The sequence below is a fragment of the Ascaphus truei genome, chromosome 8 (genome assembly GCF_040206685.1).
Source record: "Ascaphus truei isolate aAscTru1 chromosome 8, aAscTru1.hap1, whole genome shotgun sequence".
Lineage (NCBI taxonomy): Eukaryota > Metazoa > Chordata > Amphibia > Anura > Ascaphidae > Ascaphus > Ascaphus truei.
The window spans coordinates 77,457,792-77,473,668 of record NC_134490.1 but is presented as its reverse complement, the minus strand read 5'-3'; the positions used below and the strand labels follow the sequence as shown (position 1 = coordinate 77,473,668).

The 15,877-nt window shown below is 45.8% G+C and overlaps 1 protein-coding gene across 7 annotated transcripts in view; it reads left to right on the top strand.

The window, feature by feature from the left end:
- Nucleotides 1-7,169: 7,169 nt before the first annotated feature.
- The window catches only part of IDE (insulin degrading enzyme), an 85,516-nt gene continuing 76,808 nt past the window's right edge, over nucleotides 7,170-15,877 (top strand). The window contains exons 1-3 of one of the 7 annotated variants that reach the window (XM_075612767.1): nucleotides 7,170-7,194; nucleotides 14,176-14,360; nucleotides 15,119-15,326. In XM_075612767.1, the coding sequence (XP_075468882.1) occupies nucleotides 14,201-14,360; nucleotides 15,119-15,326 (368 nt within the window). In that variant the 5' untranslated portion in view covers nucleotides 7,170-7,194; nucleotides 14,176-14,200. Of the gene's footprint in view, nucleotides 7,195-7,742; nucleotides 7,891-7,913; nucleotides 8,070-8,281; nucleotides 8,523-10,087; nucleotides 10,182-14,175; nucleotides 14,361-15,118; nucleotides 15,327-15,877 lie in introns of those variants that run through there. The other 6 variants (XM_075612762.1, XM_075612761.1, XM_075612765.1 and 3 more) reach the window with 6 other exon arrangements.

Here is a 15,877-nt window from a genome sequence, read left to right as displayed (position 1 = left end):
GACCGCGATAGTCTATGCAAGGTCTGAGGGTTCCGACCTTCTTCTTGACGAAGAAGAAGCCTGCCCCAGCAGGTGATGAGGATTTTTGAATGAACCCTCTCTGGAGATTCTCCTGGATATATTGTCTCATAGCCTGGGTCTCAGGTATAGATAATGGGTAAGATCCTCCTCTCAGAGGAATGGCGCCGGGTAGAAGATCGATCGGACAATCGTACGCACGATGTGGCGGAAGTTCCTCTGCCTGGCGTTTATCGAACACGTCGCGAAAGTCTTCATATATCACCGGCAGCTGTATCCTGTCAGGATCCGTGACCTCCAGACCTGCCACTGCCTTAGGAGCAGACATGCAATGTTCCAAGCAATAGGAACTCTAACGTAGAGGCGTGAACTCTGTCCAGTCAACGACCGGATTCTGGATCCGGAGCCACGGAAGTCCCAGAATAATGTCCGTGGAGGGAGTGTGGATAACATCCAGTGTTATGGTCTCGGAGTGGAAGTCACCGGTCGAGATCTTTAGGGGCACAGTTTGCAGGGAAATAAACGCGGGCTGCAAGGGTCGTCCGTCGATGGCTTCAAGGCCTACCGGTCGATCTTTGGAGGGCGATTGTATACCTCGAGGGTGTTTGTTTCTCTCCATCTCTCTCTCTTGGAGACGCTGATCTATGCGCTTGCACAGGGTTATCAGATCTTCAAATCCAGATGGGCGATCGAGAGATGCCAGTTCGTCCTTCAGACGTTCGGACAGGCCCTGCCAGAAGACTGCGGATAGGGCCTCATCATTCCAGCCGGTTTCCGTAGCCACCGTCCGAAAATCCAGGGCATAGCGAGCCACAGTACGGTCTCCCTGGGAAATATTAAGCAGAGTAGATGCGGCGGTAACCTTACGCCCTGGGGTGTCAAACACACTTCTGAACTCGGCGATGAAGAGGGCGAGATCTGACGTCAGATCGGGGCGTTGCTCCCAGATGGGAGAGGCCCAGGCTAGAGCGGAGTCAGTCATCAAGGAGAGTATGTACGCGACCTTTGATCGTGAGGTAGGGAAGTGAGAGGGAAGCAGCTCAAACTGTATTGAGCACTGGTTCAGAAACCCCCGACAACCGGTGGGATCCCCTGCATACCGGTTGGGCGTTGGTAGTCGTGGCTCAGAGGTAGGCGTTGTGGGAACGGGAGCGGTTGCGAGTGGGACGGTGTTGTCTGTAGATAAGGTCAGGCGTCTAACTTGCTCGGTAAGGGTATCAACGTCTCGTTTAAGTTGGGAGACTAGTTGTTCCTTAAGAGTGAATGATCCGGTAGTTGCTGGAAGCATTCCTCATGTGTGTCTAAATGTCGGGCCACCTCAGCGGGGTCCATGTTTGTTGGGCTGAGCATATTGTCACGTTGCGCTCACCACAAACAGGACTGAAGACCGCGGGCTGAGGTGGGGATGGAAAGACACCGACCCACAACCACGCAGTCCTGTCCGGAATGCGTAGTCCAAGTCGTTCAGCGTCGTAGGGTTGGAGAGGTCAGGGTAGTAAGGGTACTTGCAGTAATTCAGGGTTGGAGAGTGGAGGATGGTAGATTTCTGTAGCCAAGGTCCAGGGTCAGAGAAGGTAGAATGGTCAAGGGACGAAGCCAGGGTCAAAGCGTAGGAGAGTGTAGGAATCCGAAGAACAGCCAGGATGAGGACAGGAGAGAACAGACAGGTAAGGCCAAGCAGGGATCAAGACACAACTAAACAGCAGCAGTGAGCACAATGTATAAACAGGGGTTTATGCTCAGCAAGGAATGACAGACAGGAGCAGGTATATAAGTAGGAAGGATCCAATTACCTTGCAGGGGTGTGATCCGGTCCTCCAATGGTGTCAGGAAGGTACTAATATGAAACAGCCTGCAGGTCAGGCTTCCCTGGTGATTACTTTGGTTGCCGGGCAACCCGCGCGCGTGTGCGATGCGCGGCGCGGTGCGCTGACGTCACGCGGACGTGCGGTCGAGTTTCCTCCCTGTGGGAGGCGCCGACGGCTCCCTTCAGAGCGTGCGCGTACCGGCTTGGCAGTGCGCGGGCGCGTGGGTCTGCCGTGTGACGCGTCAGCCAGGCGGTTTCCGGCAGAAGTTGCGGCGGATGTTACACCTAGGCCCCAGTCAGGTCCTGAGCCACATTACAGTTTGTTGTACTACAGGGACAGGCCCTAGGTTAGGGACCTTGCCCATTAGTGATATTGTCAGTTAGGGACACAGCGGACGCTGAGCTTCCCCCGAAGAGGCTTGGGCTCAAGCCTACTCTACAGAGAGAGCAGAACTATCTCCAGGGTGAGATCGCCCCTGACGGATCCACGTGCTAGGAAAGGCAGGATATCGCAGACGGGATCGCTGAGCGGCGGATCCTTTTCGAAGTTGTCGGCGGGCCCGGGTGCAGGATCACCCGGCAGGTACCTTAATAAGCGCACCAACAATATACCTCTATATACTATCACACTAGGGGGCCGTGCGGTCACCACACACTTGGGGTTGGTTGTGGTACATTGGACACGGTGGAGGGTTGCGTCCTGCGTGACGCGTTGGCCAGTGGTACTCCTAGTGAGAAAGGGGATACATATATTACGTTATCTGTGATGCTATGGTTATGTTGCATATACAGTAAACTGTTCATATATATATACTTCGGTGTATGTACTTATTGTGTATGTGGGTCCTGTGTAGGCAACCTTCTACACTCCTAGAATCCTACACAGGTGGAGGCGCTGTAAACCAGATCGTTCCTGAAGATTCACCCCAGATTCCCAGCAAGCGGAGGCTCAGGCCTCTTGTGAACCTGCAGGTATATGCACCACACCTGGTAACATATCGGTTCTCCCTCACATGCACTCTATCTGCGATTGGGGTAGGGGGAATACCCGTTACATATATATAAAGTTTATTTGTCCACACATTGTCCTACCCTCAGACACCAAACATAACCCAAAATGCATCTCCACTGAACAGTATTAGCATTGATCATAAACAGTAGATTACATCAACTCTCATTGATATTAACGTGAGAGACCTCACACGTTAGGATTTATCAAGCTCTGATGGTCAAGTTGATGGCAGTTACCGCCAGATCTGCTGCAATACCCTGCATCAGAGCTTCATGAATCTGCCCCATAAAAGGTAAATAGAGTCTCATCGATAAAAAACAAATAACTTTGCATTACAATTACCATTTTTTTCTTTAACCCAGAACCACAAAATCTCACCGATTTTAGTCTGTAACGGTGTTTCCCCCACCCGGTGGGAGATTTGGCCATTACTATGGTGTATGGTGCATATACCTGCTGGTAACAGGAGGGCTGAGTCGTCCGCCTGTGGTAGTGGGGACACAGGACTAGGCTTCTGGGTTTCATACCCTACATATTCTTTACCAGTACAGCGCCTCCATCTGCCATAGCCTCCAGGAACTGAAGGTGATCTCCCACGGTAGAACGATGACCTATCCCCCCAGGAAGTTCACACACCGAGCAGGAAGTATAACAACAGGAACGGGTTATTGTCCTCACTGTACAGCACAGTAACAAGGCAGAGTTCTGCTCGATGCAGTCTCTCAGCTACCACTGAAGGATGGTCCCTGGACCTTCACTGCAGGCTAAGGGCACCCGCAGCAGTCCCAGCTCTTCAATGCCTCTCTAGCAGGGGCAGAGGTATGGTACACACTCACTCGCACTCGGGGGGGAGAGGACCAGAGTAGGCCCAATAGTCAGGCTCTTGGCTGTGTGACCTGCCCCTCTCAAGTGGGTAGAAGCACTACCAAATTTGGGGCGGCACTGTCCTTAAATACAGCCAGGAGGAGGGCGCCAGGTCTGTCTCACGATTCGTCATTGTGGCGGGGAAGGGGTTAACTAGGCTTATACTAAAGGTCAAGCCCACTTTGTTAACCCTGACCCGTGTTTTGGGGTCCAAGAGTGTCAGCTCTTGGGCCCGGGCATTGTGTATGCATTACTGCGATTGTGCGCAAAATAGGAGACAACAGCCATTTTTGTGTTTTACCCTTTTCCAGAGGTGCTGGGACCAGGAGATGTTCAGGAGGTAAGTTTCAGGGTGGGTTTGACGGAGAAACTGGTTGCAGAATATTGCTATGTATTGGGGTGCCGGAGTTACAGGATTCCCCCAAGGGTGTACCCAGGAATCGGGTAAGATTCTTGGATACACTAGAGCACATTGCTCCGGTCAACCTCCCATCCTGAAAACATTCCTGCGACTCACCACTGGGACGCCCTGCTTCAGCACAGAGCAGGAAAAGGTAAAAGTGAGGCACAGAGTTTCCTGGTATAGAGGAAGTTTGTTTTATTAACATGGGGACACAAGGGGTTAATGAATCCCCACACTCTACACAGAGTCCTTAGTATAGCAGAGGTACCCACATACAAGCCCAGGCATACTGAACCTAGTTTAGGGGTTCAGGGAATAACGCCAGCTAGGTGATAAAAGCTGACAGTTTATTGGTGAGTAAAGAAATATGTTGAAAGATCCAGTTTCTGTGTGTAAGAGATGAAGGCGAGTGTAAGAGATGAAGGCGAGTGTAAGAGATGAAGGCGAGTGTAAGAGATGAAGGCGAGTGTAAGAGATGAAGGCGAGTGTAAGAGATGAAGGCGAGTGTAAGAGATGAAGGCGAGTGTAAGAGATGAAGGCGAGTGTAAGAGATGAAGGCGAGTGTAAGAGATGAAGGTGAGTGTAAGGGGACCGTTCAGGTTACGCTCTATTTCATGCATCAAAAACTGTAACACATTGTAGCAGCAGAATGTGTATATTTTACCACACATAAGACAGGCCCACAATATATTACATTACATGGGTATAGTTTAATGTGTGTATATATGTTGATGCCCTGTGGGTGAACTGTGGGATTTAGAAGTCATGGTTAATAGGTGAAAGAGACATTTGTCCCAGAGGTGCGATCTGTTGTGTTAGCAGCAAAGGCTAAATAATCCCCCAATATTCGCATCTTCAAAGAGTCTGTTCAAACGCAAGGAACTAGAGGTGTGAATAGTTGTTAGCCCTTCCGTGCTAATTGAAGCCCGGTATCCTCAGATCAAAGAAGCCACGTGGCCAAGGCCAGATTTAGTGGCATTTGAGCCGGGGGTTGGGGGGTGGGTTCGAATAGTGAGTGGGCAAAATGGTGGTTCGGGCACATGTTCTCTCACTACTCTGAAGCCAGGTGACAGGTGGGGGAAGATGATATTTTTGTTGCACATGCTCAGTTGCGATACTGAGGCTGTGTGCCAGTTGTTGCAGGACTGGAAGAACCTGACGATAGGTGGGGAAATTGGTTTCCACGCCAGAAATTGGCTGGACATTATGGAAATAGGACATTTGGAGTTTTTAAAAGTTGGTGCAGTTAGTCAGAAAGTTAGTTCCATCAGTTCCATCTATTGTGATTCACCTGAGATTCAGTCCCATTTGAGAAGTTCCAGCTCTGAGTAAATCGTCTAAATTTCTCAGAGGACAAGTGACCAGATTCCAACAGCAAGAGGCTACGGGAATGAAAAGTGGCCGGGATTATTTTGCTGTGTGTTTGCAACTAACATTGGACTATCTGGAATCCTGAGTCTTATGAACTGAACTATGCTATGAAGATGTTTATATTTTTATATCATGATCAAACATTGCCTACTCCTGGTTAGCCTCACAAGTGGGAATTAACCCTCCCCTTCCCTTTCATGTTTGCAACTAAGAAAGATTAGTTTTGTTATCCCAGTTTCCAAAGTAAGTTGTCTTTTTCCTGTAATTTGTGTAACATAGTTCTGTACGTTCCTTATGTGAATAAATGTAATTTGTTTATGTCTCTGCTTTTCTCAATCAATGATCCCGGTAATTAAAGTGTTAATAAGCTTGGTCTACCGTGACAGTCATGCCCAGGCCGGATGTCACAGCCTCCCGCTGTCACTCAAGTGCTCGGAGGGGGAAAACCCCATATCAACTACTGGCAACATGATTGTACCAGGGCTTACTAAGCCTTACTGCCAGTACAGGGCAGAATAGTAGCCATCAGGTGACCTGGCTACACGTCCTTGGAGGTTGACATTTTAGAATTTTACAACATACGTCAGATTAAAACAAAACCGATATGAGATGGTTGATTTTTCAGTTTTTCCACTAATCTGGGCCTCTGGAATACTACTCCCGTGATTACAAAATTATATTATAATCGAAGATGTAAAAAGCTATTTTTGTTTTCTTTTTCACACTGCCATGTCCAGGAAGTGTTTAACAACTCTGCCTCTTCTTGATTTGTAGCTAAGTTTACCTCTTTCTTCTGCTTCTCCTGCAAACCTATCTTTTTCTCACTGTTGCCATCTAACATATCGGGTGAAGCACAAAGAAATGGAAACGTTTGAGCTATTCTAGAAGAAGCACTAGCCAGATTAACCTCAACACACTTCAGCCTTCCAGCATTAGAAAACATCAAAAATCAAATGTGACCAAAAGGTTTCTGAGAAAAAACAAATATCTATTTTTAAAATTCGAGTTCATATTTTGTAAAGCTCTTGTAGTGTAAATACAACACACAGTTTGGCTGATTTGAACAAACCTTTTATAATATCTACAGTTGTTCCTCGCCTACTTTTATACACTTTGGTCCTAGGAGGGATTGCCCCTTTAATATATTGTATCAATCTAAGGCTGCGCTTATAGTGCCGGCGACGCGACGTTGCAGCAAAACGAATGTATTGCCGCCGTCGGGTGCGCTTATAGTAAGCGCAACGCAACAGGAGCGACATGGCGGCGCGAAATTTGGAAGACGGTCAAATTTGACTTTTCAGAGGCTCTCGCCACATGTGACAGCCTCTGAACCAATCAATGGCCAGGTCGCTTGCGACGTTGCTGCAAAGCGAAATACAACTTTCGCGGGTGGCGTAATCCGTCGCGTCGCCGTCACGCGCCCTATAAGTGCGGCCTAAGGCTGCGTCCCCTGATGCTTGAGAGTGGTGCCGTCACCAACTCTACAAGAATGAGCGTTCGGCAACTTTTTCTGTCAGCTTGGGGGGGGGGGGGGGGGGGCGTGGCCAAAACACTGATTGGCGCTGATTGGCTGGGGAGGTCATATGACCCCTCAGAGCACCTGAAAGTCAATTTAATTTGTCTCGGCAAGCACCCAGCGCCGTGAGCGTACGTGGCTGGACAAATTAAAATTGACTGTTGCGGTCAGCTGTAGCGTGGACGTAGCCGGAAAGATTTGCGGTAATTTTTACACCAATTTGACTGCCTACACTAGGGCTCTTCAACTAGTTTCCCAAAGGGACCAGATTCCCCCCAAAACTAGGAGTAGAAAGGCCACAAGAGTATTGTAATGTTACATACATTTAAAGACATAAACATTATTATACTTCAACATTTTGCAAGCATGTACAACACCTGTACCCTGTGTATATACTGAGAATTAAATGAATTTCAGCTTGACAAATTACACTGCAATTTGCAGTAGCACAGTCCAAAGCCCTCTTTGGGCTACATTTGGCAGGGAACTGCCAATGAATGAGTCCTGGTACACCGTGTATTGCAACCTTTCAAAGCAGCTGCATACATTTGACAAAGTCATATTTTGTACTAAATCTAAATTTTATTGTACAGATTAAAAATGTCAAATTATTGTGTTCATATTTAACAGGCAATGTCATTGCTTTGTACATTTTAGCATATGAAAAAAATATTTGCTAATAAATAATTAACAACATCGGGTAATGTGATTCTGATGTCAGCCCATGTCTTGTTTCCACATCACCCCATGCCTAGCATAAGACTATCTCCATTTATATTAAATGCACACACAGTAGCTCTGTATTTACAAGGACACACACTGCTGTATATATATATAACAGGGCTGCTTGCCCACGGGATATTTGGCAGCTCTGCAGTGTGGTTGAGCTCTTTTGACAGGTAAGGTGCAAGACAATGTGTCTGTGTGACTGATCAGATGACTGAGCTGAAGCCGCAGCCCTGTGTATCCTCCCCCTCTCCCTGTTACAGGGACCCGGGCGTGGAGATAGCAGCAGGATTTGTGCAGCTATCCGCTTCACTCCCACCCCCGCCCTTCTGCCGGCCGGTTACCCCAGCAGGTATGTAGTGGATACAAAGGGCAGGGGAGCAGAGGCCTTGTGCAGGCCTCACGCCTGGGGGTCGCGTAACGCGTGTCCCTGCATCATACTGGTTGCTTGGCCTGGTGAGGTAGGCGAGGCCGGGGATCAGGGTGGGATCCGTTACCCTCCATTACTGCGGGAGGGGCTTACAGCCCGACACATTCTTGGCCGCCCTCCTTTCTGGAGGCGGGGATCATAGCGCAGTGGCCGGCTCTGTAGGCCGGGATCCTGTGCTGAGGGGGGCGCTGCTTCTTCCAGGCGCTGCTCGCTGCCGGTTTGTGGTGCCGGGCCATGCTGCAGGGCTCCCGTCGCCTCGTCAGCTGTCTTCGGGGCTCCCGATCGTTCATAGCCGGGTAAGAGGGTGGGTACACGCCGGCCTCCCGCACCCCCTCCGCCGGCCTCCCGCACCCCCTCCGCCGGTCCCAGTCCCCGGTATGTGCCTGGTTTACGATCAGAAAGTCGCATTTCCAGCGTTGGGGTCTAGATCGCCTTCTGAAACCCTATATCCAGTTGTGGCTTCTTGTTGTGTAGGTTTCCCATATCATGGGTCACTTGGAGCTTTATCTTTTGTGCCTCCTGAGGGTCGCCCTCTCCCTGGGTTTGAAATGGTTTTACGACAGACTCAAAACACGATTTGGGGTCATTTTTTTTATATAGCTGCTGAGCTAACAAAGGGGCTTGTGGTGCTTGCTCTGCAAACAAAAATGAACACCTGCTCTGCAAACAAAAATGAACACCTGCTCTTTGTTGTCAGAGGGCTGAAGGTGACACCCCTCTGCCCCACAGGGCCCTGACACCCCTCTGCCCCACAGGGCCCTGACACCCCTCTGCCCCACAGGGCCCTGACACCCCTCTGCCCCACTGGGCCCTGACACCCCTCTGCCCCACCGGGCCCTGACACCCCTCTGCCCCACCGGGCCCTGACACCCCTCTGCCCCACCGGGCCCTGACACCCCTCTGCCCCACCGGGCCCTGACACCCCTCTGCCCCACCGGGCCCTGACACCCCTCTGCCCCACCGGGCCCTGACACCCCTCTGCCCCACCGGGCCCTGACACCCCTCTGCCCCACCGGGCCCTGACACCCCTCTGCCCCACCGGGCCCTGACACCCCTCTGCCCCACCGGGCCCTGACACCACTCTGCCCCACCGGGCCCTGACACCCTTACTTGAGGCTCAAATCAATGTTTTCTATACTTGTGGGACTTGCCCTTTATGATGGAATCTGTTGTGTACAGTAGCAGAGCTCACTATTGCTGGTACATTACAGTAGATTTTTGTTTACTGAGATTGCAAACATAGCGTAGGTATGTTTTTTTGTTTTGTTTTTGCATGTGGCAGCTAAAGTGGCAAGGTACTTGTTACAGTTCCTGCAGTGCCACTGCAGCTTTGAGATGGGTTTGCCTTGTATATAAAACCCCAGTAACGTTACAATTGAACTTTGAGAGATAGTGACGAGTTAACCTTGATGACTTTATTTACGCCATAGTTCTTGGTTTAAAGCTGGAATATTGTATGCACATTTCAAATTGATATTTTTGCAACAAAATCATATCCTTTATGACCAAACTGTAAAAGTGAGAAAACCCCTCTACATTAAACACTATCGGTTATCTTAAATCTTATTGACAAAAAAAAATAATTAAATTTTTCACTATTTAATACATTTTAAATGTACCAAGTTTGGCAAAAACATCACAGTAATTGAAAACGGTTAATGTTTGGGAATGGGGGTTTGCAGGACATATCTGTCGACAAAATTAGAATAAATACTTTTTTTTTTGTACTATATAACTTCTTTGACATGTACGTACGCAATCTCAATTTTCCTCATCTCAACCTAGTGTTGTATCTGTTTTTGAAATGTATTGTCATGATGGATTATGACTCAAAGTTAATTGAACACAATTATGCGCCCTGCGATAAACATCTTCAGTGTGTTATGCAATAGAACATTTCAAGCCTTCTGTCTTGTAAGAAGTACAAACTTCGAGAACGGGCAAAAAGACTGTAACAAACTGATATCCTTCAATATCTAATAGACGACAGATGGCTCTGATCAATAGATACGAAATGACAATGTTGTCAAGCAGGTAACTTTATTGTGTACCACTAATTATGTATCGGTATAATGTTTGGTTATGTAGTATGCTTGTTGATTTTGAACATTATCTATTCCAAATGCATATCTAATGGCTCTATACACTTAACTTGTGTCCTGTCGGAAGGGTTATGTGTTTTTAAATTACTGTTTTGTTTACATTTTTATGTTTTCAAATACGGATTGGGGGAGGGCGGATGTTAAAGTGACAAAACAGTTGATATAAGATTGCGCAAATGGTGACTAGGAAAATATTGTAGAATCCCTTGTTCTAACATGAATCAAAATAGTTCACAGCAATGTAGCAAAAAGTGCAAAAGACTTGGGGGCCTATGCAGAGAGCAGCGCTATTTCGAAATTCGCCATTTTTTGGAGAAAATCGCGCAGAAAGCAGCAGAAAATGGCGAGTTCCGAAAAACGCGCCAATTTTTCTTTTCTATTTGTAAAACTCGCCTCGCGGCTGGCGAGAACCTCAATCTCGCCAGTTTTAAAAATATCCGTATGCAGAGAGGCGCGAACGGCATCTAGCGGCTGTTCGCGCCAATAAAATGGCGCGATTGTCTCCTTTTTGCCTCGCCAAAAAAAACTGGCAAGAAGCTGCCGCTCGCGGCCATTGCAAAGGGAAAAAAAAGGCGCAAATTTGTTTTTACACGTTTCTGAAGCGCGCATCTCGCCAATTTAAACTCGCCACACGCATCCATGTTAAACATAGCAGAATTCGCACTTTTCTGCATATGGAGAATAAAACGCTCCAAAAAAGCTACTTTTTAATAAATTCGCCAATTTTAAAATTCGCTGCTCTCTGCATAGGCCCCTTGGTTTATTAGGCAGTTCTAAAGACCTCCGGAGACAGAATCATGGCGATGCGAGATGTACTGGTCTTTAGAATTGCCTAATAAAGTCTTTTGCACTTTTTGCTACATTGGAGCTGTGGTTGGATTATTTTTTTCTCTTTTATTGCATTAGAGGTTTTTCAGGTATCACTTTGTCCTATACATTTCCATTTTTGCAGATCTCTCATTCTTTAATATTTTCTGAGCTCGTCCTATTATTATATATTTTTATTTTAAAAAATTTTGCCAGTCACCAATGTTTAGAAATATTTTTTAACTGCAAGTAATTTTCTTTGGTCCTTGGGGGAACTATCCATTCAAGTTCCCAATATTCATTCACATACAAAAAGATGTAGCGGGACTTTTGTTTGCATGTGGAGGGGTAATGACCATAGTCCCACCAGTGGCTGATTATTTGTAAACTGGTTAGGCCAAGGGTGTCCACCTCCAGACCTCAAGAACCTCCAACTGGCCAGATATTGGGGATATGGAGTTGGCCACCCTTGGTTTAGGCACTTAAGGATAACCAGTATATAATGTTTAATGGCCCCTGTTATAGAAGGTAGGTAGGTATTCTCCGTAAACAACATCGCTTCATCTTCTGCAAGATAGGTAGTGATGTGTGGTAGAGGCCAGCGGCAGGATGTTCAGTACGTCCTCTAGTGTTTCCATGCTTCGTAATTGTTGTCCTGCCATTGGGTTCTTGGCTAATTTTCCAGTTCCCTGTTATAGAAGGCTATCTACATTAAGAAATAGACTATGTAGAGATGTTTTATTTCTATAACTGTCCCTCAATATAACAATATACATTGGGTGTGCTTGGTCTGTTGATAAATGTTTGTCAGGCTCATTCAAAGTTGTGTGTATCACGGCTAACCGATGGAAAAACCAAACATGCTTGACTCCTGAGCTCCTGCTCTACATGTTGACTTTGAGTTTGTGATATTTCTCTTTGCTTTTGATCTGGTCTAGCGTGTTGTTGCTTGCACAGTTGTACTATGACTCTCTTGGCGGTTATTCATTAAACTATGCTGGTGCCGATCAGGTCACTGTCTCATGGAATCTCCCATCGAAGTCCAGGGGAGTTCCCGTGTGATGTTGCCCCAATCGGGATTATAAAAGTTACATGAGTAACTCCCTTTTGGCTCCTATTCAGTATGCTGTGAAGGCGTCTCTCTTTGCTCAGGAAGATGAGATGACCTTAAATATTCCAGACCATGAGGAGCATATTAAATAGGGAACTGTTCGAAGAACAAATCTAATTTTAATACCTACAGCCCTGGCCATTTACTTACCACAGTGTATTAAAGGTGCAGTCCCTGTTAGGACCAAATTGAATTGATGGGAGTGATACGCAGAATTATTTTTACATAACTTTGGAAAGTTTTCTTTGAAAAATTAAAATATTAATACCGTCTGCATATTATTATTTATTTTTTACCTACTAAAGCAGCAATACTTCAGTACTTTCCAACTTTTAAATTTTTATTATTTGCTTGCGACAATATATAATTCTACATTGTTACCTAAGCTGGCAATCGTTTGGTGCTCCTGTTATAGATCTGTCAAAATCGTAATTGTGTGGCTAACATAATGGCTGCTTCAGTCAGTGTAACTCAGCAGCTATAATATATCTGTACATTAAGAAAGGTAACATTATCTATTGTTACAGTTGAAACTGTTGGGAATATTTGCAACAAATGATCACAAACAGGAAAGTGTTGCAAAGATCTTGCACTGCTGGGGAGGTGGGCTAAAACCTGCTATAGAAATCAACGAATGCTTAAAACTAATTAAAAATGGTATTAAGATTTGAATAAAAACACAAAATGTTACTATCTAATACTATAGAACTGATAAAAAAACGTGTTTTGCTGCTTTTTAAAGGAGCAGTTTCACCTAATCTGTTAACCTCATTCCCCCTTTAAAAAAAAAAAAACCCCTATAGGAAGGGGTCTTGGTCGCTAAACCGCTTTAAATTTAGCTCCGGGGAGCCACTGGTAACCACAATACTTACCAGGGAAGGCGCTGCCGGTACTGCCCCTTCCCGGGGAAACAAAATGGAGGCTTGCATCTCTTGCATGACACGGGCCAATAGAAAGTGACTTCGGGGATCTTAAACCTCCATGCAGTGCTGACGGCACCTTCCCGGTAAGTACCTTCAGAAGCAGGGGGACCCAGGAGCGGAAATGAACGAGGTTCAGCTCCATCGACCCCCTACTTCCTATACATATTACAACAACAACAAAAAGGGCGAGGGGGCAGACTGTGAACTCGTATAACTGCCAAAAGTAATCTGCTCCTTTTGTGGAGCTGTAGCTCAAATGTTTGCCAAGTACTTTTAGTCATCCAGATTGAGGTCACGAGAAATCTCTAAGGACTTCAAGATTTTCAGATGGCAGAGTGACAGGTCCACAAAAGGGCGCTAAGCCCTAAATGAATGGGACTTAAGGTTGGCACCCTTTTTGTGGATCTTGGCCAAAGTATGCAAAGTGGCAGCCAATAAGTGTCCTGATTGATATAGACTAGTGGTTCTCAACTCCAGTCCACATGGAATGCTATCGGTTAAGGTTTTAAGGCTGTCCTTGCATGAACACAGGTAGCTCAATCATTTTTGACTGAACAACCTGTGCTCAAGCACGGATACCTCTTAAAACGTGGCCTGTTGGGGCTGCTGGAGGACTGGAGTTGGAAACCAGTGCTTAGGCCAAGCTGGAATTTGGAAAAGAGAGAGGATGTCTACAGGTTGCATACTATACGAATATTATTAGATGTGACTCATGGTCAACGTACCTCAATGTTTTCAAAGCCGTTCTTTGTTGGGCATCTATTTGGTACTGGCCAAAATGTTTACAATGTGGAGGTTTTCGGCACTTTATTTTTTTAATAGGACTATATTTCAGTGCATAAGTGTGCCAAATCAGTCTTTGCCATGGAGCCTGAAATCTAGTTTCTGGTAGAAGTGATGTTGCCCAACTTGCACTGAATATGGGGCCCCTGGGCCCTTTAAGGTGTCATTTAAGTCCGAGTCGCCAAAGTGGATTTCTGTAATTCGTTATGCAATAGTTTGCAAAAGCCAACTTCCCTACTTCATTTTTCTTGTTCACTGCCTTTGTCTTGCCCCGTTAAGTTCTTGTCTCGTTTCTCTTTTAGGCTGCAGAAAGAAACATACAGCAAGATGAACTCCTTAACCATGAAGAGGATAGGAAGTGACATAATAAAGTCCCCCGAGGACAAGCGAGAGTATCGTGGCCTCGAACTGGCAAACGGCATCAAGGCGATTCTCATATGTGACCCAACAACTGATAAATCATCGGCAGCGATGGATGTTCACATTGGTATTGCATTTGTGCATTTCATAATCTTTCAAGTCGTTTTGCATTGCGTATGATCGTAGTACGAGTCGGAGAAGTGAATGGGTTTGGTAGCAAACAAGACCTCAACGGTGCTGATTTTCATCGATGTTCTTCTTTCAATGCTCCCATTTAACCTTTCTGCTGGCTTACAGATACTAAAGGTGTTCTTTAATAAGCTATGGTAGTGTCGATCAGGACATTATCAACAGGCGTTTCGGTGCGATAAAGCGCTGCTTGGCAAGATCACAGTTTCATGAATAACCTTGTAAATACTCTGGCGTTTGAGTTACCAGAATTTTAATTATATTTTACAATATCCTAAGGACCCAGCTTTATTGCAAGTAAATTGTTTGTTTCTTTGGGAGTAGGTTTAAAAACATTGTTTTTGAATATATGAAAACTTGCGTTTTCATCCTACCTCAGTCCATATATTCTGTCTGGAATGTTTTTCTATTAAGAACAAAAAAAACAACTAGTGTTGCTTCAGAAGATACATACTCATCAAAAACGGTTTTTGGAGAAACAATACAAATCTATTACTGATATTAAAAATTTCACATATTTCTCTTTAGAAATCATCATAGTACACAAAATACCTCAATCATATTACTTACTGTGGCAAAAATATATGCACCACTGTGCTACAGAATGAAATGATGAAACCATTAAAAATGAAATTGCAGTAGATAACATTGCACCCTTGTCGCCTATTGACTTTGTTCTTGTGTATTCTTTCTCAGGGTCGTTGTCCGATCCCCATAACATTGCTGGTCTTGCCCACTTCTGTGAACACATGTTGTTTTTGGGGACGCAGAAGTACCCAAAAGAGAATGAGTACAGCCAGTTTCTCAGTGAGCATGCTGGGAGCTCCAATGCGTTCACTAGTGGAGAGCATACCAACTATTACTTCGATGTGTCCCATGAACATCTGGAGGGAGCACTGGACAGGTATGTGGTTAATTATCTCTGTGCCTTGAGGGATGGGGAGGTCTAGGGTGCAACAACTTGTGTATTGAAACCAAAAGTGTGTATGTATCAACAAACGGAAAGCAACATAGCTAAATATTGGTGTTCATTCCACATGGACGTGGAATTCAAGTTCTGCCATGATGTTGTGAAAAGCGTGAATAAAGAAACCACATCTGAGGATTATTGCAGAATAACAAATGAGTTTATTTAGTGTACGTGTGCACACATAGAAGGAAGTTTCAAAATAAAACTTCCCCAACGACATACTGGCCTACAGGCCATATTTATACCCAAAATACTAAGCCCACGCCCCCTCTGAGGTTGCGTGTGCGTCATTACGTAAGCGTATAAGATAAACAAAATATGAATATGAGCACATTGAGTTAGTAGCATAACTATGAGATTCATATTAAAAATGAACTGACTCAGCTATAATTCCTTATACAGGCCGGTGACCTTTTCTCTATATACGAGATTTTTGAGAGGGTGTATATGACCATGGGAACCTCCCCCCGGAATGCGAGATGTGC